A 27,447-nucleotide genomic window follows, 5' to 3' on the forward strand; every position below is an offset into this window, starting at 1 on the left:
TAGCTATGTCGAGAATTGTTCTGGGCATATTTCCGAACAACAGTTCGAACTGAGAGAACCCCATTGAGGACTGAGGGGTGTCCCTTAACACCATGAGGATCCATGGTAACGCTCTGTTCCAATTTGCTCCTGTAGGTTCAGTCACTTTTTTTTAGCATCAGTTTGATAGTCTTGTTGTAACGTTCTACCAGACCATCTGTTTGAGGGTGATAGACCGAAGTCTGTTTCACATAACACCGGATACAAAGTTTCTTCCTTGGTCGGTTACTATTTCTGCGGGTAGCCCCACTCCTGCACAAAAGGGGTACTAACAGGTTACAGACCTGTGTGGCACTTATCCCCCTCATTGGGAACGCCTCCGGGAACCTTGTTGCGTAGTACACTATCACCAAAAGGTATTGGTGTCCATGGCTGTTGCGTTCTGGGGGGCCCACTATATCCATCACAATCTGGAAAAAAGGTTCTTTGATAAGGGGCATAGGTTGTAAGGGGGCCTTGAGGGGTAGTCAAGGGTTAGTCTTCTGACATACTCTACATTCCTCACAATATTTTGTTACATCCCTGTACACTGTGGGCCAATAAAACCGCTTTAATACTTTCTCTTGGGTCTTCTCCTGGGCTACATGACCCCCAGCAGTTTCATCATGAGGCAATTTGAGTATAGTTGATCTGAACCCTAAGGGGACCAACAATTGCTCCACCTCCTGGTGGTTTTTATCAATTGTTACCCGATACAGAAGACCCTTGCATATTTTGAACCATGGATAGGTTATTCCCTTGTCAGGATGAGTGTGGGCCTGCTCCAAGGCTCCTCTTAGTGTAGGGTCTGACACCAGCTCACTTCGAATCGTGGGTTTTTAACCTCCGGCATCCAGTCTATGAGTCAGCTGAATTATTTTTCTTCAGCCCATTCCCTTTTCATTCTTCTTACTTCCCTTCTGCTTTTCCTTTGGGGTTTTGGAGTAGCTACTTCCAGATCTGTTTGGGAAAAAAGAGCGGTTTGTAACCATTCCGCATCCTTTACATATTCTTGAAATGAGGGGTTGGTCTGTCACTATTAAGAACCTGTGCCGGTAGGTGAGGCATGATGGCAACCTTCATCTTAGACTGGACCCCTTTTACTTCTATATTGACTTCTTTTGATGGGTATGACGTAGTGTCCCAGTGTACACATTTAAAAGGTATTAGAGAAATGTTCCCCTTCCCTGGCCCACTTACTTCCGGTCTGATGGCCGTTTGTTCATTTCCGCTGTCGAGGAGACCTTGTCTATGGGTTCCACCAATCCGGACATTCACGAAGTATGGGTCTCGATTTCTCCGATATTCCTTTCCTTGTACGGAGCCTATTTCCATGGGTTCAGGCTTCGGGTTGCCGTGGGAAAAACCTTGCAATGTGATCCCACTTGCTGCAATCAAAGCATTGAGGTTTCCGGTTTATATTGGGCAAAGAGATTCCTCTGGACTCGGCTCGTGTGGGTTTTGGTCCAGCTGGTACCAGGCTCCTTACTGTAAGTTTCGGTGGTTCTGCCCCAGTGGTTCTGATGTTCTCCGCCTTTTGGAAATTGAAAGCTATGTCTATTGATTCTGCCAAAGTAGGTCGGTGATGCTGGCGTACCCAACGTTGCATGGGCGCAGGAAGAGCGTCTATTAATTGCTCCAGCTTTACTTTGTCCATAACTTCATGTATGCTGCTGCTGGAGAGCTTTAACCACTTTTCCGTCATGTCTTGAACCCGATGATACAACTGTCGATGGGTTTCTCCTGCCCGTAGCTTGGTATATCTGAGTTTGATTCTGTACGCTTCGTCGTCCATACCCATTCGCTCAAGAATGGTTCTTTTAATATCTGAATAGATTGTGTCACCAGCTGGATTAGTCGCTTGGTATGCCCCCTGCATTGGTCCAGTTAACAAGAGGGCAATGAAATGTCCCAATTTTTCCACAGGCCAGTGAGCAATGCAGGCTACTCTTTCAAAATTGGTAAAGAAATAGCTTGGATCCTCACCAGGCTGAAACTTTTGGAAAATGGCAGTAGGTGCTGTGGGTTGTCCCCTGGTGGATACCATGGCCTCAGTAACATGTTTCAGAGCCTCCTGACTAGTGGCCTGCATCTGTAGTGCTTGCTGGAGAGTCTGTCGGTCGGTCTGCGCCAGGTGAGTTTGCACTTGCATCAGTTGTTGAAGCTGCTGTTGTCCTTCAGCTAAAGCTTTGATTATACCTTGCATGGTGTTTTGCCTGATCCCACCGCTGCCACCAAATTTGTAAGGATGAGGCTTGAGAGCTGTGGTAGCTTTAATAAGGTGGTTGTTTATTCACCATAAATTTTTTAAAAAACAGAAGCCGTTCTTTGTCACAACTTAAGGACTTAAGGCAGTCTTTTCAAAACACATCAACCTTCTTCCTGTGACTTCTCAGTTAGGGATGTACTGGCTGTCTCTGGAGATTAATCTTCATACTCCCAGAGTGTCTCCGGTGTGGCTCTCTCTTCCACTATTCGGCTGTTCTGCAATATAATGGGTGAACATCACACAGTCTGTCATTAGTTTCTGGTTTATATAGGGGCTGGACTCTTTATAGCCAATCAGCATTTATTTGACCAGATTTCCTATATATACCCCCCAGACTCTGCCCCCTTTCTCTCTGACTGAGGGTTGTCATGTTGCCTCTCCCAACGCCTGTGCACCACGTGGAACTGCAGTCTTTATGGAAGACGGAGGCTCTGAATCCCCGGGGTCGGCTCGGTAAGTGGGTTTAATAAATGTTGGGTTAAGCACGCTCATGTACGGGGCAGCCAGAGTAGTGAGACCGTCACCCGTATCTTCCGGCTCGGTGTTAATGGTTGCCGGCTGACTGCTTTCCACCTTCTCCCTCCTCCTGCTAAGCAAACTCAGGTGTGGGGGACACAACACCCCCATTCTCTCCTTGTCCACCTGTTTCTCATGCAAGTGTTCATTCCCCAACCCGCTGAGTGTCGATTCCTCGTGTACTCGATATTTGTTCCTGGTCCTGGCACTTTCTGGATAGAAGAGGTTACCCGTGGCGTTCCCGTCTGTATATGCTGCTTGTAACCCATTCTGCGTATTATCGCTTGCACAACCCTTGTAAACCAGCGTTCCCTTTTCCATAAACGTCGGTTCCGTATCAGTTGCTCTGACACTCGTCCAAGGCGGCTTCCATTGCTTTCCGCAGACCCAGCCCGCTCACAGTATTCATGGATTCGATCACACAACCTCACGGCCAGGAAATGGCAATGCAAGTCCTTCATACGATCCGCCACACGAAGGCAAGCGTAAGTACACTTGCGTGTAGGATTTGCAATGCAGAGGTTGGGTTGCATGTCAGATTTCAATGTGCATGTACTCAATCAGGGTACCGATGTAACTCAGCGGTGTGCGTAAGCAGTGTAGAGGGTGCAGGAACGGTTTACGGGTGTTCGCACACAGATTTTCTGAGTTTAGACTGAGTTACGATTTGTCGGGGTGCCGGAAGCAGTTATGGTGGACCCTGTGCAGGGTCCCAGAGATGCATGTCTGCTTGCAGAGTTCCCCACATACTGTTTGAAGGGTGGGGGAGTGCGCAAAAGGTAGCTGATCTGGCTATTTATGATTTGCGTGTGGTAGTGTGGGTGGGGAGGGGCGCTCCGGCTGCGACTTGCGAATACTGTTACTTTGCATGTACAATTCCATGAATACGCCGGCGCGCATTTTTTATTCTGCACGCAGGCTTGTGCACTGTTCTTGACGGCGCGCAGTCCTTTCAGAATTTCTGGGCACATTTCCATGAATCGGGCCCAGAAAGTGCAGAGGCAGAGAGAGACAGAGGGTGCAAAGACAGACAGAGAGTGCAGACAGAGACAGAGAGAGAGAGTGAGAAAGAGGGAGAGACAGAGTGAAACTCAGAAAGAGAGAGGGGTGAGAGAGAGTTTACTAGATGGGTGCATGATACGTCAGGTACACATAGTGTTGCAAATTCTGTTTGCACATTTTCATCCACTTTGCACCCTTGGCCCTCTGAATGAATGCATACCTTGTATAAACTGAAATCATGGGTATAGAACTAAAAAGCCAGTGAAGGAATGCAATATCTGTGCAAAGCGAGTTCAGTCTTCACTGCAGAGACCACGAGCAGCAGGAGAAATGGCGGCTCAACTCAAGCACTTCAATAAGCAGTCATGTGTGCTTATTAAGCAGTCATGTATTTGGATTGAAACTGCAAAAAATCCCCCCATTGCCCAACTGGGCTGTTGCAATTATGGGAAAGTTCCCTTTCCAGAAAAAGGTCTTCGTTTCCAAGCATTACAGTGTTTTCACCCGATTCCGCCTTTACAATGAATGTCAGTCTCATTAAATTGATAACATGGGAACTGATCCTATGTCAACAATGTTTTTTATTTTTATATATGGTTTCAATAAACCTTTATACATATCCTCTTATAACACGCATAAATAAAAACTGTACATGAAATGCAGAAATTCATAACATCCAAAATACACACAGTTCATTCTTATTATGCACAACAAGAACTCTCCCACATCTTATTCAAATCATTGTTTGTCTCCCAGCAGTTCATAAAGTGAATCAATGCATAGCCATAGTCTGGCGGTCCCCGTTCAGCAGTCTACCACCAGACCTCACAGTGTGTGCTTCTATCATCAGTCACGGTCTACCACCAGACCTCACAGTGTGTGCTTCTATCATCAGTCACGGTCTACCACCAGACCTCACAGTGTGTGCTTCTGTCATCAGTCACGGTCTACCACCAGACCTCACAGTGTGTGCTTCTATCATCAGTCACGGTCTACCACCAGACCTCACAGTGTGTGCTTCTGTCATCAGTCACGGTCTACCACCAGACCTCACAGTGTGTGCTTCTATCATCAGTCACGGTCTACCACCAGACCTCACAGTGTGTGCTTCTATCATCAGTCACGGTCTACCACCAGACCTCACAGTGTGTGCTTCTGTCATCAGTCACGGTCTACCACCAGACCTCACAGTGTGTGCTTCTATCATCAGTCACGGTCTACCACCAGACCTCACAGTGTGTGCTTCTATCATCAGTCACGGTCTACCACCAGACCTCACAGTGTGTGCTTCTATCATCAGTCGCGGTCTACCACCAGACCTCACAGTGTGTGCTTCTATCATCAGTCGCGGTCTACCACCAGACCTCACAGTGTGTGCTTCTATCATCAGTCGCGGTCTGTGCTTCTATCATCAGTCGCGGTCTACCACCAGACCTCACAGTGTGTGCTTCTATCATCAGTCACGGTCTACCACCAGACCTCAGTGTGTGCTTCTATCATCAGTCGCGGTCTACCACCAGACCTCACAGTGTGTGCTTCTGTGATCAGTCGCGGCCTACCACCAGACCTCAGTGTGTGCTTCTACAATCAGTCACGGTTTACCACCAGACCTCACAGTGTGTGCTTCTGTGATCAGTCACGATCTACCACCAGACCTCAGTGTGTGCTTCTACAATCAGTCACGGTCTACCACCAGACCTCACAGTGTGTGCTTCTATCATCAGTCGCGGTCTACCACCAGACCTCACAGTGTGTGCTTCTATCATCAGTCGCGGTCTACCACCAGACCTCACAGTGTGTGCTTCTATCATCAGTCGCGGTCTACCACCAGACCTCACAGTGTGTGCTTCTATCATCAGTCGCGGTCTACCACCAGACCTCACAGTGTGTGCTTCTATCATCAGTCACGGTCTACCACCAGACCTCAGTGTGTGCTTCTATCATCAGTCGCGGTCTACCACCAGACCTCACAGTGTGTGCTTCTGTGATCAGTCGCGGCCTACCACCAGACCTCAGTGTGTGCTTCTACAATCAGTCACGGTCTACCACCAGACCTCACAGTGTGTGCTTCTGTGATCAGTCACGATCTACCACCAGACCTCAGTGTGTGCTTCTACAATCAGTCACGGTCTACCACCAGACCTCACAGTGTGTGCTTCTATCATCAGTCGCGGTCTACCACCAGACCTCACAGTGTGTGCTTCTATCATCAGTCACGGTCTACCACCAGACCTCACAGTGTGTGCTTCTATCATCAGTCACGGTCTACCACCAGACCTCACAGTGTGTGCTTCTGTGATCAGTCGCGGTCTACCACCAGACCTCACAGTGTGTGCTTCTATCATCAGTCACGGTCTACCACCAGGCCTCACAGTGTGTGCTTCTATCATCAGTCACGGTCTACCACCAGACCTCACAATGTGTGCTTCTGTGATCAGTCACGGTCTACCACCACACCTCAGTGTGTGCTTCTACAATCAGTCACGGTTTACCACCAGACCTCACAGTGTGTGCTTCTGTGATCAGTCGCGGTCTACCACCAGACCTCACAGTGTGTGCTTCTGTGATCAGTCGCGGTCTACCACCAGATCTCACAGTGTGTGCTTCTACAATCAGTCACGGTTTACCACCAGATCTCACAGTGTGTGCTTCTACAATCAGTCACGGTTTACCACCAGACCTCACAGTGTGTGCTTCTGTGATCAGGTGCAGTCTACCACCAGACCTCACAGTGTGTGCTTCTGTGATCAGTCGCGGTCTACCACCAGACCTCACAGTGTTCTGTAATCAGTCGCGGTCTACCACCAGACCTCACAGTGTGTGCTTCTGTGATCAGTCGCGATCTACCACCAGACCTCACAGTGTTCTGTAATCAGTCGCTGTCTACCACGGCACCTCACAGTGTGTGCTTCTGTGATCAGTCACGGTCTACCACCAGACCTCACAGTGTGTGCTTCTGTGATCAGTCGCGGTCTACCACCAGATCTCACAGTGTGTGCTTCTACAATCAGTCACGGTTTACCACCAGACCTCACAGTGTGTGCTTCTGTGATCAGGTGCAGTCTACCACCAGACCTCACAGTGTGTGCTTCTGTGATCAGTCGCGATCTACCACCAGACCTCACAGTGTTCTGTAATCAGTCGCGGTCTACCACCAGACCTCACAGTGTGTGCTTCCGTGATCAGTCGCGATCTACCACCAGACCTCACAGTGTTCTGTAATCAGTCGCGGTCTACCACGGCACCTCACAGTGTGTGCTTCTGTGATCAGTCACGGTCTACCACCAGACCTCACAGTGTGTGCTTCTGTGATCAGTCGCGGTCTACCACCAGATCTCACAGTGTGTGCTTCTACAATCAGTCACGGTTTACCACCAGACCTCACAGTGTGTGCTTCTGTGATCAGGTGCAGTCTACCACCAGACCTCACAGTGTGTGCTTCTGTGATCAGTCGCGATCTACCACCAGACCTCACAGTGTTCTGTAATCAGTCGCGGTCTACCACCAGACCTCACAGTGTGTGCTTCTGTGATCAGTCGCGGTCTACCAACAGACCTCACACTGTTCTGTAATCAGTTGCGGTCTACCACGGCACCTCACAGTGTGTGCTTCTGTGATCAGTCACGGTCTACCACCAGACCTCACAGTGTTCTGTAATCAGTCGGTCAATACTTGATTCCGCGTAAAATCACAAAGTTTCAAGCTCAGTAAAGAAAACACCCAAAACTGATACGACTACATAATGACAAGCTCAGACACGCATGTTGCATAACACTTTCAATAAGTCCATATTTTTAAATACTAAAAATGGAATAAAACAGAGTTCTGCATCATCAGAGAATGTAGAGCGGAGCAATCGGCTATTCCACCCTTCGTCAGGATCAGGGCACCACGTCTGACCTTAGTGACCTGCTGCCTTCATTATCAATAACTTGCAAAGCTCTTAAATCTGAGCAACCAGCAACTGAAAGCACTATATAGAGCTCAGCTGAACCTCCCAGAAAGGCAGTGCCTCTGAGGCTGATCGAACCCCAGTACTTTCAACTCCTGACAGATAAACAAAAAATGAATTACAGTTTCCATCCCTGAACCACAAAGAGGACACATACCAATCCCACCGGATCCCAAGGTTTTGTGAAGGAAGCCAATGGCAACGTCCCTCTCATAAACCGAAGATCCCTCGTGTGGCGGACATATATCACCAGGACGGCACTACAAACAATCGGGGCCCAACATTAGCCCTTTGGCTGCCTCTACCATGGCCTCCCATGTCTTCAGTGTTGCTGCTCTCTTAATCCTAAGTGAGACAGGTGTGTGAGCCTCATTTACAGCTATCAATTCTTCTGTCACTCGGCCGGCCAGGGGAGACACCCCCGCCCCACCCTCCAAGCTGAAAAGGCGTCTCAGTGCACTTCCCAGGGCCTTCCGTGCTCCACAGTCTGAGCCAGTAAAAAACTGGTTTAAGGGAAAGTAAATCTCCAAATGGCCTAGGGCCCGATTCATGGAAATGTGTGCAGAAATCCTGCAAGGGCCGCGCGTCGAGAAGAACACTGCGCGAGCCCGCGCGCAGATTAAAAAATGTGCGCCCTGTGTATTCATGGAATTATTCATGCAAAGTAACCGTATTCACAAGTCGTGGTCGGAACGCCCCTGACATGCCCACACGCAAAGCATAAACAGCCAGCTCAGCCACCTTTGCGCGCTCCCCCGGGTGCAAATACACGCACCCTTCAAACAGTTTGTGGGGTCCGCACAAGCAGGCCTGCATTTGGGGGACCCTGCGCATGGTCCCCCTCGGTCTAAACTCAGAAAATGTGAATGCGAACCCCTGTAAACCGTTCCTGCAGCCCCTGCTACACTATTTACGCGCACCCCTAAGTAAGTTTGGATCCCCGGTTGCGTACACGCACCCGGAAATCCAACATGCAACTCCACCTCACATTATGCTATCAGACATGTTAGATATTTCGTGACCATACAGTATCAAAGGGGCAACCTATGTTCTCGGGAGGATAGCTCATCTGTAACATGCTCGCCTTGGAAGCAAGACGACACGGAGCAACACAGGTTTGATCCCCGGGTCCGTGCTTAGAAACCTCTGGGTATTAAGCGCGTTATAAATAACCAATCATATCTATATAAGTCAATTAAAGGCAGTAGCTTAAATCGACAAGACTTCATATTGATCTTTCTCATTTGGGCGGCACTTGGTTTGCCTTAACCTTTAATCTACTCACCCAGAGCACAGAAGACCTTCAGTGATTGAAGGTGAAGCCTACATATATCATCTGGCTAGTAGGCAGTAGGGACATTCTCACAATGCTCCAGTTTCTGGCACACGGGGCAAATCTAATTATGGTGTTTTATTTAGATTGATTTGCAGTTCATTTAATGTGGCACTTAAGGCCCTTCCAACTGAAGCACGCCTCCCTTAAATGACGATCATCAACAGCCGCCTGATTCAAGGCCCATTGCCCTCGACCTTAAAAACCGGACAAATTCTCCCGCTTCATAAGAAACCAAGACTGCACCCTAAAGATCTCAGCAACTACCATCAATCACCCATCTTCCCTTCCTAGGTAAGATCCTTGAGAAGGCAGTAGCCACACAACTCCTACAACACATCAAAGCCAATAACCTCCTTCCGTCCTACCAACATGGCTTCAGATCCAGATGCAACACAGAAACAGCTACCATCAAGGTGATCGACAATGTCCTTAAAATCCTTGACGATGGCAATCCTTGGCTCCTAGTTCTCCTTGGCCTCACAGCAAAATTTGGCAAAGCAAACCACCAGACACTAGCTGACAATCTACATCGTTGCATGGGGATCAGCAAGATCATCCTCAGCTGGTTCCAATCCAACCTTATTAATCGTCAGCAATTTGTACAGATGGATTCTCCCAGATAATCAACTCTACCCATCACCTGTGGAGTCCCACAAGGATCCATTCCCTACCCCATGATCTTCAATCTTTACATGGGACCATTTGGAACCCTCCTTGCTCCACATAACATCGAGTTCCACCTATATGCAGAGGACATGCAGAGCTACCTTAAGATATCCTCCGTCGAAGACATCCATCGGCTCAAGGCTTGCCTGACATTGATACAGTCCTAGATGCCCAGTGCTTACCTTAAGTTCAACCCCTCCAAGGTTGAATTCCTATTGCTGACCAACAACACCGAACACCCGGACAGCCAGACCTGGCTCTCTACTATAACCCTTGAGGGCTTCACACCCCAGCTGGCCACTCGTGTTAAGTCCCTTGGGTTCAACATCGACAGGCACCTCACATTCAAACAGCACATATGAAGGAAGACACAAAGAGCTTGCCACCAACTTTCTTTGCTGTGGAAAATCAAGCCCTTCATCCCAGAAAACAACTTCAGTTTTGCTGTCCAAGTCTTGGTTCTCTCATCTAGATGGTGGCAATGCCCTTATGAATGGTCTTCCAGCGGCTACCCAGGCACCCCTGAGATGTGTCCTGCATGCTGCAGCAAGACTCGTCAAAGGACTACGCAAATTCGACCACATCACCCTGACCCTCGTCATACTCCATTGGCTCCCACTGCAAGCTGGTATCATCTTCAAATTGTGTTGCATCATCAACACGACTGTCATCCTGAAGTCCCCAAGTTACCTCACTGGGAAACTCAGCATCTCCGGAGGCCTGCGATCCACCATAAGTAAGTAATTGTGCAGACTTGTACTCTGGCAGTGCAAGACGCAAAGAAACAGAAGACATGGCTTTTCTGTCTATGCTCCAAGACTCTGGAGCCTCCTCCCTGTCATCATCAGACTTGCCCCATCGCTTCTACAGTTCAGGAAAGAACCGAAGACATTCCGCTTCAAGGACTGGCTCCTCCAAAACCTAGGTCCACGCACCCTGCACTCCCTACCCTAGCTGAGATTCTGTGATCTGCTCCCTACTGTCTCCTCGCCTGGTTGCTTGTAGATCCCTTACTGCCAATTGGCCACTGTCGCCCTTACCTGTTAGCTCCCCGCTACCTTTTTCTCTGCTTCCCTCACTTTGTTCTTCCACTGTGTTGCTCAGTTGCTTCCTAAAGCTAGGTCTGCATAAATACCCTAATAATTACAATAATAATACCCCTAATATTAACACTGCAACCCCACGCATGGCTTCTGCCTGTAGCATAGCCACAGATGGAGACTCACAAAGTACACTGCAACCCCACGCATGGCTTCTGCCTGTAGCCTAGCCCCAGATGGAGACTCACACAGTACACTGCAACCCCACGCATGGCTTCTGCCTGTAGCCTAGCCACAGATGGAGACTCACAAAGTGCACTACAACCCCACGCATGGCTTCTGCCTGTAGCCTAGCCCCAGATGGAGACTCACAAAGTGCACTACAACCCCACGCATGGCTTCTGCCTTTAGCCTAGCCACAGATGGAGACTCACAAAGTGCACTACAACCCCACGCATGGCTTCTGCCTGTAGCCTAGCCCCAGATGGAGACTCACACAGTACACTGCAACCCCACGCATGGCTTCTGCCTGTAGCCTAGCCACATATGGCAAATCACACAGTACACTGCAACCCCATGCATGGCTTCTGCATGTATCCTAGCCACCGATGGGGCCTCTCACAGTACACTGCAACCCCACACATGGCTTCTGCCTGTAGCCTAGCCACATATGGCAAATCACACAGTACACTGCAACCCCATGCATGGCTTCTGCATGTATCCTAGCCACCGATGGGGCCTCTCACAGTACACTGCAACCCCACACATGGCTTCTGCCTGTAGCCTAGCCACATATGGCAAATCACACAGTACACTGCAATCCCACGCATGGCTTCTGCCTGTAGCCTAGCCACATATGGAGACTCACACAGTACACGGCAACCGCACGCATGGCTTCTGCCTGTAGCCTAGTCACATATGGCAAATCACACAGTACACTGCAATCCCACGCATGGCTTCTGCCTGTAGCCTAGCCACATATGGAGACTCACACAGTACACTGCAACCCTACGCATGGCTTCTGCCTGTAGCATAGCCACATATGGCAAATCACACAGTACACTGCAATCCCACGCATGGCTTCTGCTTGTAGCTGTTAGACGCTCCTCTGCACACCAGAACACTGCTAGCACCTCCACAACACCTTCCCCCGGTTCCCACACTACTCCCTCCAGGTTTCGAGACTCACGTGATGTGGTTGCCCCAAAGGACCGAAAGCTCCTTTGGTTACAGTGTACGTGCCCGGTTGCAGCCCTTCCTGCATTGGCAGTTGCCATGGAGAGCATACAGCAGAAGGGGCGGCGGAACGCTTCCGCATTGAACAATCATCCGCTCACGTGATTCAAAGCGGCGTTTCCCACGTGACGATGGAAGGCGTCACATGACTCGGAAGCGCACAGTACATAACGATTGATGCACGGAGCACTCACCGCTTCTCAGCTGTCTTTCGACTCTGTTTGGCGCTACGTTTGGACTTGCTCTATTGGTTTACCTTGACTTTGGATCACTCACCTGGACTCCCTCGGATTATCCTTTTGTACCTTTGCTTGGAACTGTTTACTCATTGATGAACCTCGGCCCGTCCCTCACCTGCCTTCGGATCATCCCTTGGAACTTTGTTGGACTTCTACGCCATTGCCCTTTGGGGCCTCATGCTACGCCTCCAGCTCTAGATTCAGGTGGGCTGTCCTGTGTCCACGTGTGACTCCGGTCCCTGTTGTTCTGGGGACTGTCTCTCATCTGAGTCTCGAACCTCCCTCACTAGGTTTCCCAGGTTTTCCAACCACCGGATAGGTAAGATTATTCAGATCTTGTGATTCTTGTATTGTATTGTATTTGCCTGGTACTTAACCCCATTCTTTCTGCAGCAGCATCGGTGTTCGAGAGGTTCCGTGGATCTGGGAAGCAACATTTCCCACCTGTGGCTCCAAGGGTCGCACAGCAGTGTTCTTTTGGTTCCCCTGTGCGTCACTTGGGGACGGAGGTCTCAACGGTCTACACGACACTCAAATCAGAACAGTAGCATAGCCACAGATGGAGACGCACACAGTACACTGCAACCCCACGCATGGCTTCTGCCTGTAGCATAGCCCCAGATGGAGCCTCTCACAGTACACTGCAATCCCAAGCATGGCTTCAGCATGTAGCATAGCCACAGATGCAGCCTCACACACTACACTGCAACCCCACGCATGGCTTCTGCCTGCAGCATAGCCACAGATGGGGCATCTCACAGTACACTGCAACCCAACGCATGGCTTCTGCCTGTAGCATAGCCACAGATAAGAGCCTCTCACAGTACACTGCAACCCCACGCATGGCTTCTGCCTGTAGCATAGCCACAGATGCAGCCTCTCACAGTACACTGCAACCCCACACATGGCTTCTGCCTGTAGCATAGCCACAGATAAGAGCCTCTTACAGTACACTGCAACCCCACGCATGGCTTCTGCCTGTAGCATAGCCACAGATGGAAACTCCACAGTACACTGCAACCCCACGCATGGCTTTTGCCTGTAGCATAGCCCCAGATGGAGCCTCTCACAGTACTCTGCAACCCCACGCATGGCTTCTGCCTGTAGCATAGCCACAGATGGAAACTCCACAGTACACTGCAACCCCACGCATGGCTTTTGCCTGTAGCATAGCCCCAGATGGAGCCTCTCACAGTACACTGCAACCCCACGCATGGCTTCTGCCTGTAGCCTAGCCACATATGGAGAATCACACAGTACACTGCAACCCCACGCATGGCTTCTGCCTGTAGCATAGCCACAGATGCAGCCTCTCACAGTACACTGCAACCCCATGCATGGCTTCTGCCTGTAGCATAGTGTTCTAACTTGATGGGTCCAACTTGATGGTCGTGCAGTTATGTAATGCCTCCGTCCCCAAGTACCGCTCGAGCAGAATATAAAATACTGCCCTAGCAATCTTTGAGGCCACAGGTGGGAGTGTCGTCGTCAGCCTGGTACCGGGAACGCCGGAAGGACCCCTGAGTGCTGTAAGGCAAAGGGTTATAATCAAGGAAACACCCAAAAGGCAATTGGCAGAGGGAGCAAACAAGATGCAGTGACACCAGCTTACCTAAAAGGGGTGGAGTATAGGTAAGAAACCTATGCAGACAGCAGGGGAACCCACAGCAGGCAGAGATGATGTACTTGGCACTCCTGAAAACACCTGGTGGAGCAAGAACTTGATCCGTGGCAAAACTTGAAGCAATCCGAGGTTTGCAGAAACAGAAGGCTAATCCAAAAGCAAGTCCAGAGTACAAACAGGTGTCAGGTGTCCGGGAGATCAGAGAGCACGCCAGAGTCCAAGGGTTATCCGAGAGCAGGTCCAAATGAAGCGTTCCAAGGTCGAGGCAAGGAGAGTAACAAGAAGCAAAAGGTAACGCCTGGCAGTCCTCCGTAGAAGTAGCTGTGAAGCAAAGTGTCTTGTTTGCCGGCTTCTTTTGAAGCGGCGAGCGGTGTCACGTGACGCATCACGTGACCGCTCGCACGCGTTACGTGGAGCGCAACGCGGCCAGCGATTGGGGCTGCCGGTACTTCCTGGTATCCTGGCGTCGCCAGCTGTGCAGGATGCGCCATGGCAACCGCCAACGCGGAAATGGGCGAAAAGAGGTGGGTCCGCCCAACATGGTATCCCGCCTGCCGTGCTTCCCCTGCTGATGTGAATGGAGAACACGACGGCGAGAAGCGCCTGATGGGAGAGACAGGTGTGAGGGGGAAGTGGGAGATGGGGTGTGTGAAAGGGCGTGACACATAGCCACATATGGAGCCTGTCACAGTACACTGCAACACCACGCATGGCTTCTGCCTGTAGCATAGCCCCAGATGGAGACTCACACAGTACACTGCAACCCCATGCATGGCTTCTGCCTGTAGCATAGCCAGAGATGGAGCCTGTCACAGTACACTGCAACACCACGTATGGCTTCTGCCTGTAGCCTAGCCACAGATGGAGACTCATACAGTACACTGCAACCCCACGCATGGCTTCTGCCTGTAGCCTAGCCACATATGGAGACTCACACAGTACACTGCAACCCCACGCATGGCTTCTGCCTGTAGCATAGCCAGAGATGGAGCCTGTCACAGTATACTGCAACACCACGTATGGCTTCTGCCTGTAGCCTAGCCACAGATGGAGACTCACACAGTACACTGCAACCCCACGCATGGCTTCTGCCTGTAGCATAGCCACAGATGGAAACTCCACAGTACACTGCAACCCCATGCATGGCTTCTGCCTGTAGCATAGCCACAGATGGGGCCTCTCACAGTACACTTCAACCCAACGCATGGCTTCTGCCTGTAGCATAGCCACAGATACAGCCTCTCACAGTACATTGCAACCCCACGCATGGCTTCTGCCTGTAGCATAGCCACAGATGGAGCCTCTCACAGTACACTACAACCCCATGCATGGCTTCTGCCTGTAGCACAGCCAGAGATGGTACCTCACAGTACACTGCAACCCCACGCATGGCTTCTGCCTGTAGCATAGCCAGAAATTGAGCCTGTCACAGTACACTGCAACCCCACGCATGGCTTCTGCCTGTAGCCTAGCCACATATGGAGATGCACACAGTACACTGCAACCCCACGCATGGCTTCTGCCTGTAGCATAGCCCCAGGTGAAGCCTCTCACAGTACACTGCAACCCCACGCATGGCTTCTGCCTGTAGCCTAGCCACAGATAAGAGCCTCTCACAGTACACTGCAACCCCACGCATGGCTTGTGCCTGTAGCATAGCCCCAGATGGAGCCTCCACAGTACACTGCAACCCCATGCATGGCTTCTACCTGTAGCATATCCCCAGATGGAGCCTCCACAGTACACTGCAACCCCACGCATGGCTTCTGCCTGTAGCATAGCCACAGATGCAGCCTGTCACAGTACACTGCAACCCCACAACACATGGCCTCTGCCTGTAGCATAGCCACAGATAAGAGCCTCTCACAGTACACTGCAACCCCACGCATGGCTTCTGCCTGTAGCATAGCCACAGATGGAAACTCCACAGTACACTGCAACCCCACGCATGGCTTCTGCCTGTAGCATAGCCACAGATAAGAGCCTCTCACAGTACACTGCAACCCCACGCATGGCTTCTGCCTTTAGCATAGCCCCAGATGGAGCATCCACAGTACACTTCAAACCCACGCATGGCTTCTGCCTGTAGCATAGCCTCTGATGGAGCCTCTCACAGTACAATGCAACCCCACGCATGGCTTTTGCCTGTAGCCTAGCCACATATGGAGACGCACACAGTACACTGCAACCCCACGCATGGCTTCTGCCTGTAGCCTAGCCACATATGGAGACGCACACAGTACACTGCAACCCCACGCATGGCTTCTGCCTGCAGCATAGCCCCAGATGGAGCCTCTCACAGTACACTGCAACCCCACGCATGGCTTCTGCATGTAGCACAGCCAGAGATGGTACCTCACAGTACACTGCAACCCCACGCATGGCTTCTGCCTGTAGCATAGCTCCAGATGGAGCCTCTCACAGTGCACTGCAACCCCACGCATGGGTTCTGCCTCTAGCATAGCCACAGATGCAGCCTCTCACAGTACACTGCAACCCCACGCATGGCTTCTGCCTGTAGCATAGCCACATATGGCAAATCACACAGTACACTGCAATCCCACGCATGGCTTCTGCCTGTAGCATAGCCACAGATGGCGCCTCTCACAGTACACTACAACCCCACGCATGGCTTCTGCCTGTAGCATAGCCACAGGTGGAAACTCCACAGTACACTGCAACCCCACGCATGGCTTCTGCCTGTAGCATAGCCACAGATGCAGCCTCTCACAGTACACTGCAACCCCACGCATGGCATCTGCCTGTAGCATAGCCACATATGGCAAATCACACAGTACACTGCAATCCCACGCATGGCTTCTGCCTGTAGCATAGCCACAGATGGCGCCTCTCACAGTACACTACAACCCCACGCATGGCTTCTGCCTGTAGCATAGCCACAGATGCAGCCTCTCGGAGTACACTGCAACCCCACGCATGGCTTCTGCCTGTAGCATAGCTCCAGATGGAGCCTTTCACAGTGCACTGCAACCCCATGCATGGGTTCTGCCTCTAGCATAGCCACAGATGCAGCCTCTCACAGTACACTGCAACCCCACGCATGGCTTCTGCCTGTAGCATAGCCACATATGGCAAATCACACAGTACACTGCAACCCCACGCATGGCTTCTGCCTGTAGCATAGCCACATATGGCAAATCACACAGTACACTGCAATCCCACGCATGGCTTCTGCCTGTAGCATAGCCACAGGTGGAAACTCCACAGTACACTGCAACCCCACGCATGGCTTCTGCCTGTAGCATAGCCACAGATGCAGCCTCTCACAGTACACTGCAACCCCACGCATGGCATCTGCCTGTAGCATAGCCACATATGGCAAATCACACAGTACACTGCAATCCCACGCATGGCTTCTGCCTGTAGCATAGCCACAGATGGCGCCTCTCACAGTACACTACAACCCCACGCATGGCTTCTGCCTGTAGCATAGCCACAGATGCAGCCTCTCACAGTACACTGCAACCCCACGCATGGCTTCTGCCTGTAGCATAGCCACAGATGGAAACTCCACAGTACACTGCAACCCCACGCATGGTATCTGCCTGTAGCATAGCCTCTGATGGAGCCTCTCACAGTACACTACAACCCCACGCATGGCGTCTGCCTGTAGCATAGCCACAGATGTAGCGTCTTACAGTACACTGCAGCCCCACACATGGATTCTGCCTGTAGCATAGCCACAGAAGGAGTCTTTCACAGTACACTGCAACACCATGGACGGTTTCTGCATGTCGCCTAGCCACAGATGGAAACTCCACAGTACACTACAACCCCACGCATGGGTTCTGCCTGTAGCATAGCCAGAGATGGTACCGCACAGTACACTGCAACCCCACGCATGGGTTCTGCCTGTAGCATAGCCAGAGATGGTACCTCACAGTACACTGCAACCCCACGCATGGGTTCTTCCTGCAGGTTAGGGCTCAAATTAATGAGCTCATGACTGCCCATTTTAGCTGTAATTACCCTGCAACTTTTATTTTATTTATTTATTTTGCATTTGTATGACACTTATATATCAAGTAAATTGTGTTTCAAAGCACCCACAGGGCAGCAGGGAGGGAACATGGGAATGAAAGGCAGATAACAATGATATAGAGTGACAGTCCTGCTAGACCTTGTGAGCATTCAGAACGTGCAAGGGCAGAGAGAGAGGGATGAGGGAGCGGGGGTAAGTGCTAGGAATGTGTGAAGTATTTTCAGACTACAGTCTCGGGAAGCATGGTTAGGTGCAGAAATGTACTACTATGTACTGAGGCCAACCCCTGAACATCTCAGCAGTAACACCTCTGATGGAATTTGGGACAGATTTTCCAGGATACGGCAAAAAAATTCTCCCTGATTGGGTTAGGGGTCCTCATCTGTAGAGCACCATAGAGGAGTGGGTGCGCGCACTGGTATAGGGGGTTGGGATGGGGGAACCTCACCATCAATTAATAATAAAGGCAACCGGCTGGGAGGGTGTAATGATGGACAGAGGGGATGTTTGGTGCAGCAATGGGCGTCTCACCTGTAGTAGTGTAGAAGTGGGGGCTCATGGCACAGAATGGGGAGTCTGCACTCTCACCTGCTGTAGGGGGGCTCACCTGGGGTAGAATTTGGGAATTTGTGCCTCGCAGGTATTATGATCTTGAGGTTATTAGAACCTTCCATTCTCAGTTCTTCGTGGCGTCTCTTTCTGTGTGATTCTGGAATGTGAGAGACACACGGGAAGAGAACGACACCGGAGCTGTGGCAGTTCGGGGACCTCTCCTATGAATAAATATACTGGAAATTACAGAAGACTCCGTGTCCTGCATACAATACTTTTATATATATAATAACATATGGCGACGAGGATGGCTGTCTATATATAAACAGGAGAGTTCCCTCAGGAAGTAAAGAAAAAAGCAGCCTTTAGCAGCAACAAAAAGACGGCCAACCAGAACCCACGACTCGACTCCAATCAAGGTACTGAGCCCCAATTTGCATTAACTGGCGTAAAAAAAAAAGTTACTATAAAAGGCTCACTTGGGATTGCATGATTCAAACGCTGCGCGAGCTACGCTAATGGCAACTAGAGTGTACACTGAGGCGGAGTACGGTGATGTCACAGAAAACAACTGAGTAAAGCACCCTAGGACGTGCTTTACGTGCCGCCATCTTGAAAACACACCACGCGGCGGTGTAAAACAGTACGAACGTTGGGATGGTTGACCGAAGCTGATACTTTATACCTAGTTGGAATCCCCGATGTCAATTCACGACGAAAGATTTATTTGGGAAAGCTAAGCGGAGTTCAACGCTGAGCGTCAACAAAGGACTCAATACTTAAAGGGGCCAGCACAGGTAAACATTAATCTGGGCAGCAGACGTATGTGGCCAATATAGGAACTACACGTGGTATAAGCACAGTTGATGAATGAAAGTTTGAAAAGAAAAGAAACATTAATACCTTTTGGAGTGCTATTCTTGATGTTAGAAGACATATAATTGAAAGAAGTTTCAGTGATGGATGCATAGATACTGATGAGTCTATATGTAGGAGGCCGCAATAAATGTAGTAATAAGAGAATTCACAAATAAAATAAGGCAACTGGCCAATCAAACGACAACATGCAAAGCATTGCGGCTCCTGCTAAGTTTTTGGCTCAACCAGGAAACCCTGTTTCTCCCTGGGAACAATGGCTGGACAATTTCCAGGTTTATATGAGAGCCATTGGTGGTGCAAAATTCACTGATGATCTAAAAGAGGCCACCCTACTCACTTGTATAGGAGCTGAGGCATTAAGGATATTTCGAACTCTACCAGGAGATGGTGATGGTGGAAGTGGATCGGGTGATTCTACAACCAGCTCTAGGAAATATGATACTGCCTTATCAAAACTGGGCAAACATTTTGGGAACAAAACAAACATTGTCCTAGAGCGGTACAGGTTCTTTACCAGAAAGCAACTTAAAAATGAATCCATTGACGCATATATCGCAGCTTTGAGGGGGCTCATAGCGACATGTTAATTCACTGGATTGGCAGATGAATATTTGAGGGACCAAGTTGTTCTGCATGTGGCTGATCCCAAGATTCAACAGAGACTTGGGCAAGCAAAACATCCAACTTTGGAGCAAACATTAGAAATTGCAAGGTCTATTGAGTTGGGAGATAAATGTATGAAGGAAGTACAGAGTAAACAAGAGTTTCTGGATGTAAAGTCTGTCCAAGCTTGAACTGCGCAGAGACAAATAAGGATGAAGAGGCTTTAGTTGCCATGGTAAAGAGAATTGTGAGATCTGATTTAAGTATGGGTTCCAGACAGAACAGAGAAATGTTTTCCAGATCCCAGAGTAAATGTTACAGATGTGGGTGGTACAAGCATGCAAATCCAGACAAAGACTGCCCGTCAATCAATTTGGACTGTTTCAGATGTGGTCAAGTGGGACATTTTGGCAAAGTGTGTTGAAATACAAGAGGAAGAGGAAAATGTAATACACGTGGAAATAATGGCAGAGGTTATCACCAGCAGTATAGAGGTGCCAATTCGGGGGTGAAAACTATTGAAGAGAATCCTGATTCTGATGAAGTAGTGGCAATAACAACTGAATTTGAGGAAGAAATACAAATTCTAGCTCTCTCTTCAACAGAAAGAACGGTAGGTCCGTGGGTGTCAATGATTATTGATGGAATCAACCTACAAGTTATGGTTGATACGGGATCCCCGTATACTATAGTGGACATAGATACATTCCAAGGAGTCTTAAAGAAGAAACCTGAAGATCTGTGTGTGGCCAGAATCAGAGCAACAGGATACGGCAAGTCTCCTATTGAGATTGTGGGTTATGTGTGGGTCCACTTGGCTTTTGAAGGGAGCCAAACATATTGCATATTGTATGTGGCCCCTGAAGGCTTTGCAATAGTTGGTTGGTGGGAGCATGCCGCTCTAAAAATTAGGATTCATCCTGGCGAGAATAATCCAATTTTGAGTGTCATGGACAAGTGTTGTGACTCTGCTACCAGTTTAGTTCAAAGTTTTCCGAACATTTTCAACAACAGCATAGGGGTGCTCAAAGGTTTCAAACATCGGATAGTATTGAAAAGGGGAGCAAGACCTGTTGTACATAAGTTGAGGAATATACCGGTTGGCACTCGTGAACTATTGAAAAGAGAATTAGAAAAATTATGCTCTCAAGACATCATAGAGCCTATAGAGAGCTCTGAATGGCTTTCTCCCATTGTAATTGTAAGGAAACCGGAAGGTTCAATCCGGATGTGTGTTGACCTAAGGGATCTCAACAACAACATATGGATAGATCGCCACCCACTTCCCAACATAGGGGAGATGCTTACCACCATGGAACCTGCCAGGTATTTTACCACACTCGATCTATCCTCTGCATACCATCAAGTTGAGTTGGAAGAGGAGTCAAGGCATCTTACGTCGTTTATAACACCATTAGGTGCCTTCCGCTTTAAAAGAATGCCATTCGGCTTAGCATCGGCGGCCGCTGTTTTTCAAAGATTGATGCAGCATTTGTTTGAGGGTTTACGTGGAGTATACTACTTTCAGGATGATATTCTAATATCTGCTATGTCGGAGTCGGACCATGACACCAAGCTGCTGGGGGTATTGCAGATTTTACAACAGAAAGGTCTTACCTTAAAGATTGAAAAATGCAAGATAAAGAAAAGTGAGGTGACCTATCTTGGACATTGCATTAATGCTGACGGGATCAAGCTTAAGGAAACTCTGGTAAATACAATCCTCAAACTTCCTGGACCGTCCAACAAAGATCAACTGAGGAGTTTGTTTGGCCTTACTGAATATTATTCGAAATTTATTGACCATTATGCTGATAAGACGACCCATATGAGAAGTTTGATGGGCAAAGGGGTTAGGTTTGAATGGTCACATGAATGCAAGAATGAGTTGGAAACAATCAAACGTTTGATAAACAATGCTCCTGCATTGAAGATGTTCGACCGCAGCGCAAAAACCTTGATATCAGTTGATGCGAGCAGTATTGGATTGGGAGGTGTACTGGAGCAGGTTCAAGATGGGATTGTATTCCCGACTGCTTTCGCCTCCAGGACATTAAGGGGTGCGGAGAAGAGTTATTCCACGATAGAAAAGGAGGCTTTGGCTGTGATGTGGATATTGGAGCATTTCAAGGGGCTAATATGGGGAATTCCCATTGAACTTAAGACTGACCATAAACCGCTTATTCATATTTTGAATCCAAAGAACCCGCACTTAACCTCCCCACGAATTAGAAGGTGGATATTAATCATAATGCAATATAATGTGACCATTAAGTACACCCCGGGGAGAACAAATAAGGTTGCTGACTGCTTCTCTCGTTTGCCATGCTGTTCAAATGATGAAGATGTAAATGTTGAGGAAGTGGAAACAGACACTGTGATAGCACAAATACATCCCAGTTTCTCCAAAGAAGATTGGGTTGAAGCCACTAAAATGGATGCGGAGCAGGAACAGCTAAGGAGAGCAATCAATAGTGGTTGGAAAGAAGTCACGGAAGGAATTTCATCTTGGGAAAAGATGAAGGATGAAATGTCGTATGATGGTGTTTGCATTTATCGTGGAGATCGCATTGTTCCGCCAGCAAGCTTAAGGGAGAGGATTATGGAAATTGCGCATGAGGGGCACATAGGTAGAGGCCTAACAAAAAGGAGTGTAAGAGAGGCATTCTGGTGGCCCAACATGTTGAGTGAGCTAGAAAACATTGTGAAGGAGTGTTCTGCGTGTGCAATAAGTGATAAAGGGAAAGTTACCAGAGCCACACCACTACTACCCATAGCAATACCGGATTCAGTTTGGACAAAATTGGCCATTGATATCTCAGGTCCATCTGAGATATTAGAACCGCACAAAGTGTACATCATTGTCTTGGTTGATTACACCTCGAAGTAGGTAGAGTGTGGTATTGTAGAAGAGTCAGTGTCTGCAATAAAAGTTAAAAAGTTTTTGGAGGAAATTTTCAACAGAGAGGGTGAGCCTCAGGAAATAATATCAGATAATGGTGCACAATTCATGTCGCAAGAGGTGCAAAGGTCCCTCAAACACAAGACCACAGCCTTATATCATCCCATGGGCAATGGATTAGTAGAGAGAATGAACCGCTTCATAAAGGATGTCATTCAGTTGGCTGTAGCAAATAACCTGCCATGGAGAGAAACTCTCAAAGAGGCGTTGAGTACTTACAAAGTCACCCCGCATTCTACAACGGAAGTGGAACCTTTCACCTTGATGAGGGGAAGAATTGCCACCAACAAACTTAGACCTGCTTGGTTAACATTGAAAAAGAACAAGAACATAGACATGGAAGCAGTTGTGAAAAGGGTAAAGAAAAAACAAGAAGATTATAAAAAATACTATGACCGCCAAAAGCATGTGAAGGAAAGCACTGTAATGGAGGGAGATTGGATCAGAGTGAAAGAGCCCAGAAGAGTTATGAAGGGAGAGTCCAAATATCGTTCACCACAAAGAGTTGTGAGCTGTTCAAAGAAATCTGTGACATTGGAGGATGGCAGCAAGTGGTCATGTAATGACATTGTCATGACAAGCGAAAGAGACAGACAAAGTTCAAATGCTGCAAGCAGAGTGGATTGTGGAGATGTGTTTAAAGAGGATGTGCCTTCATCATGTAAACCTATAACTCATGCAGATACAGTGAACAATGACATTACTGGTTTGAGACCCAGAAGAGCGATGCCACATAAAAAAAAGGATTTTATATATTATTAATTTGATATATTATCAATTGTAATCCAGGGATGACCAGTTATGATCCGCTTGGATATGCGAGAAGAAGTGTCAACATGTATCCTTTTGCTTACATTGATACTGTGTGTGTTTCCACAATTTCGTCTGATGTACATAGTTATTTTGTTTTCTTGGTAACATTAAGGAAGGGAGATGTTATGATCTTGAGGTTATTAGAACCTTCCATTCTCTTTCAGTGTGATTCTGGAATGTGAGAGACACACGGGAAGAGAACGACACCGGAGCTGTGGCAGTTCGGGGACCTCTCCTATGAATAAATATACTGGAAATTACAGAAGACTCCATGTCCTGCATACAATACTTTTATATATATAATAACAGCAGGCTCTAAGGAAACAGTAGAGTAGTCTCACCTGACGTAGGAAAGTAGAGCTGGGCGTCACCTGAGGTTGGTAGGCAGCGCGGGGCGGGGCCTCACCTGACGCAGGACAGCGCGGGGGCGGGGCGTCACCTGACAGCAGCGAGGGGGCGGGGCCTCGCCTGACGCAGGACAGGGTGGGGGCGGGGCGTCACCTGACAGCAGCGAGGGGGCGGGGCCTCACCTGACGCAGGACAGCACGGGGGCGGGGCGTCACCTGACAGCAGCGAGGGGGCGGGGCCTCGCCTGACGCAGGACAGGGTGGGGGCGGGGCGTCACCTGACAGCAGCGAGGGGGCGGGGCCTTGCCTGATGCAGGACGGGGCAGGGGCGGGGCGTCACCTGAGGTTGGTAGGCAGCACGGGGCGGGGCCTCACCTGAAGCAGGACAGCGCGGGGCGTCACCTGAGGTTGGTAGGCAGCGAGGGGGCGGGGCCTCGCCTGACGCAGGACAGGGCAGGGGCGGGGTGTCACCTGAGGTTGGTAGGCAGCGAGGGGGCAGGGCGTCACCTGACAGCAGCGAGGGGGCGGGGCCTTGCCTGACGCAGGACAGGGCGGGGCGTCACCTGACAGCAGCGAGGGGGTGGGGCCTCGCCTGACGCAGGACAGGGCAGGGGCGGGGCGTCACCTGACAGCAGCGAGGGGGCGGGGCCTTGCCTGACGCAGGACAGGGCAGGGGCGGGGCGTCACCTGAGGTTGGTAGGCAGCGCGGGGCGGGGCCTCACCTGAAGCAGGACAGCGCGGGGGCGGGGCGTCACCTGAGGTTGGTAGGCAGCGAGGGGGCAGGGCGTCACCTGACAGCAGCGAGGGGGCGGGGCCTCGCCTGACGCAGGACAGGGCGGGGCGTCACCTGACAGCAGCGAGGGGGTGGGGCCTCGCCTGACGCAGGACAGGGCAGGGGCGGGGCGTCACCTGACAGCAGCGAGGGTGCGGGGCCTTGCCTGACGCAGGACAGGGCAGGGGCGGGGCGTCACCTGTGGTTGGTAGGCAGCGCGGGGCGGGGCCTCACCTGAAGCAGGACAGCGCGGGGGCGGGGCGTCACCTGAGGTTGGTAGGCAGCGAGGGGGCGGGGCCTCGCCTGACGCAGGACAGGGCAGGGGCGGGGCGTCACCTGACAGCAGCGAGGGGGCGGGGCCTTGCCTGATGCAGGACGGGGCAGGGACGGGGCGTCACCTGAGGTTGGTAGGCAGCACGGGGCGGGGCCTCACCTGAAGCAGGACAGCGCGGGGCGTCACCTGAGGTTGGTAGGCAGCGAGGGGGCGGGGCCTCGCCTGACGCAGGACAGGGCAGGGGCGGGGTGTCACCTGAGGTTGGTAGGCAGCGAGGGGGCAGGGCGTCACCTGACAGCAGCGAGGGGGCGGGGCCTTGCCTGACGCAGGACAGGGCGGGGCGTCACCTGACAGCAGCGAGGGGGTGGGGCCTCGCCTGACGCAGGACAGGGCAGGGGCGGGGCGTCACCTGACAGCAGCGAGGGGGCGGGGCCTTGCCTGACGCAGGACAGGGCAGGGGCGGGGCGTCACCTGAGGTTGGTAGGCAGCGCGGGGCGGGGCCTCACCTGAAGCAGGACAGCGCGGGGGCGGGGCGTCACCTGAGGTTGGTAGGCAGCGAGGGGGCAGGGCGTCACCTGACAGCAGCGAGGGGGCGGGGCCTCGCCTGACGCAGGACAGGGCGGGGCGTCACCTGACAGCAGCGAGGGGGTGGGGCCTCGCCTGACGCAGGACAGGGCAGGGGCGGGGCGTCACCTGACAGCAGCGAGGGTGCGGGGCCTTGCCTGACGCAGGACAGGGCGGGGCGTCACCTGACAGCAGCGAGGGGGTGGGGCCTCGCCTGACGCAGGACAGGGCAGGGGCGGGGCGTCACCTGACAGCAGCGAGGGTGCGGGGCCTTGCCTGACGCAGGACAGGGCGGGGCGTCACCTGACAGCAGCGAGGGGGTGGGGCCTCGCCTGACGCAGGACAGGGCAGGGGCGGGGCGTCACCTGACAGCAGCGAGGGTGCGGGGCCTTGCCTGAAGCAGGACAGCGCGGGGGCGGGGCGTCACCTGAGGTTGGTAGGCAGCGAGGGGGCGGGGCCTCGCCTGACGCAGGACAGGGCAGGGGCGGGGCGTCACCTGAGGTTGGTAGGCAGCGCGGGGCGGGGCCTCACCTGAAGCAGGACAGCGCGGGGGCGTGGCGTCACCTGACAGCAGCGAGGGGGCGGGGCCTCACCTGACTAAGACAGTGGCGCGGAGCGTGGTCTCACCTGACTAGGGCGGGGGGCGTGGCCTCGCCTGACGCAGGACAGGGCGTGGCGTCTCCTGACTAAGACAGTGGCGCGGAGGCGTGGCCTCACCTGACGTTGGTCAGCGGCGCGGGGGCGTGGCGTCACCTGAGTAGGACAGCGGCGCGGGGGCGTGGCCTCACCTGACGTTGGACAGCGGCGCGGGGGCGTGGCGTCACCTGAGTAGGACAGCGGCGCGGGGGCGTGGCCTCACCTGACGTTGGACAGCGGCGCGGGGGCGTGGCGTCACCTGAGTAGGACAGCGGCGCGGGGGCGTGGCCTCACCTGATGTAGGGCACGAAGGGCTCCACGTGGCCCAGGACCACCGCCGTCAGGTAGGAGATGAGGAAGGCGGCCGCCGACCAGACCACCAGCAGCGCTGGGATGTAGGCGATGCCCTGCGCCAGCGCGTGCATGGCGGGCGCGCTCCCGGTGCTCACTGCGGGTGGGCTCTCCCCCGGCGCTGCGGGAGGGGGGGTCTATTACGGAGGACGTGACTCACAAACCTCGAGCGGCACCGCCCAGGGGGGGGGCCCTAGTCTGCCCCTAGTGGGGAGCCCTAGTAGGGGGCCCTAGTCTGCCTCTAGTGGAGAGCCCTAGTCTGCGTCCAGGGAGGCCCTAGTAGGGGGGCACAGTCTGGCTCCAGGGGGGCCCTAGTCCACCTCTAGGGGGGGGCCCTAGTCTGCGTCCAGGGGGGCCCTAGTCTGCGTCCAGGGGGGCCCTAGTCTGCCTCTAGTGGGGGGGCCCAGTCCTCCTCCAGGGGGGGCCCAGTCTAGCAGGTGAAGCAGGCAGCGGAGCCTGCACCCTCTCCCCTCCACTCTCAGGGTTTGAGTTTCGTTTCTCCTGCGCGTTACACTGGACACGAGGTGACGAAACACTTCCCAGGCACTCACTCTTCCTGTTTCTGGCCATGAACACTGGCGTGGGCTGTGACTGACTCCCTCAGCCACCCCGCCCTAGCCTGCTTCCCCTGTCTTTCAAAGACCCCGCCCCCCCCCCCTTGTCTGTTATTCCTGCCCTTAAATTCCTTTTCTTTCTATACTTTTTTCCTCAGGTTCCTGGTTCTATTTTATCCCACCCTCAGACGTGTGCCTGTTTAATCCTTCCACCCCTCCCCCAGTGTTTTGGATACTGC

The 27,447-nt window shown here is 51.5% G+C and overlaps 1 protein-coding gene across 3 annotated transcripts in view; it reads right to left on the minus strand.

The window, feature by feature from the left end:
- The window catches only part of DRAM1 (DNA damage regulated autophagy modulator 1), a 492,420-nt gene extending 465,198 nt beyond the window's left edge, over nt 1–27,222 (minus strand). The window contains exon 1 of one of the 3 annotated variants that reach the window (XM_069629937.1): nt 26,598–27,222. In XM_069629937.1, coding sequence (XP_069486038.1) covers nt 26,598–26,728 — 131 coding nt within the window. In that variant the 5' untranslated portion in view covers nt 26,729–27,222. The remainder of the gene's footprint in view (nt 1–26,597) is intronic. The other 2 variants (XM_069629939.1, XM_069629938.1) reach the window with 2 other exon arrangements.
- Between the last annotated feature and the right edge of the window lie 225 nt (nt 27,223–27,447).

Source organism: Ambystoma mexicanum, chromosome 12 (genome assembly GCF_040938575.1).
Source record: "Ambystoma mexicanum isolate Mex_15411 chromosome 12, UKY_AmexF1_1, whole genome shotgun sequence".
In the NCBI taxonomy this organism is placed as follows: Eukaryota; Metazoa; Chordata; class Amphibia; order Caudata; family Ambystomatidae; genus Ambystoma; species Ambystoma mexicanum.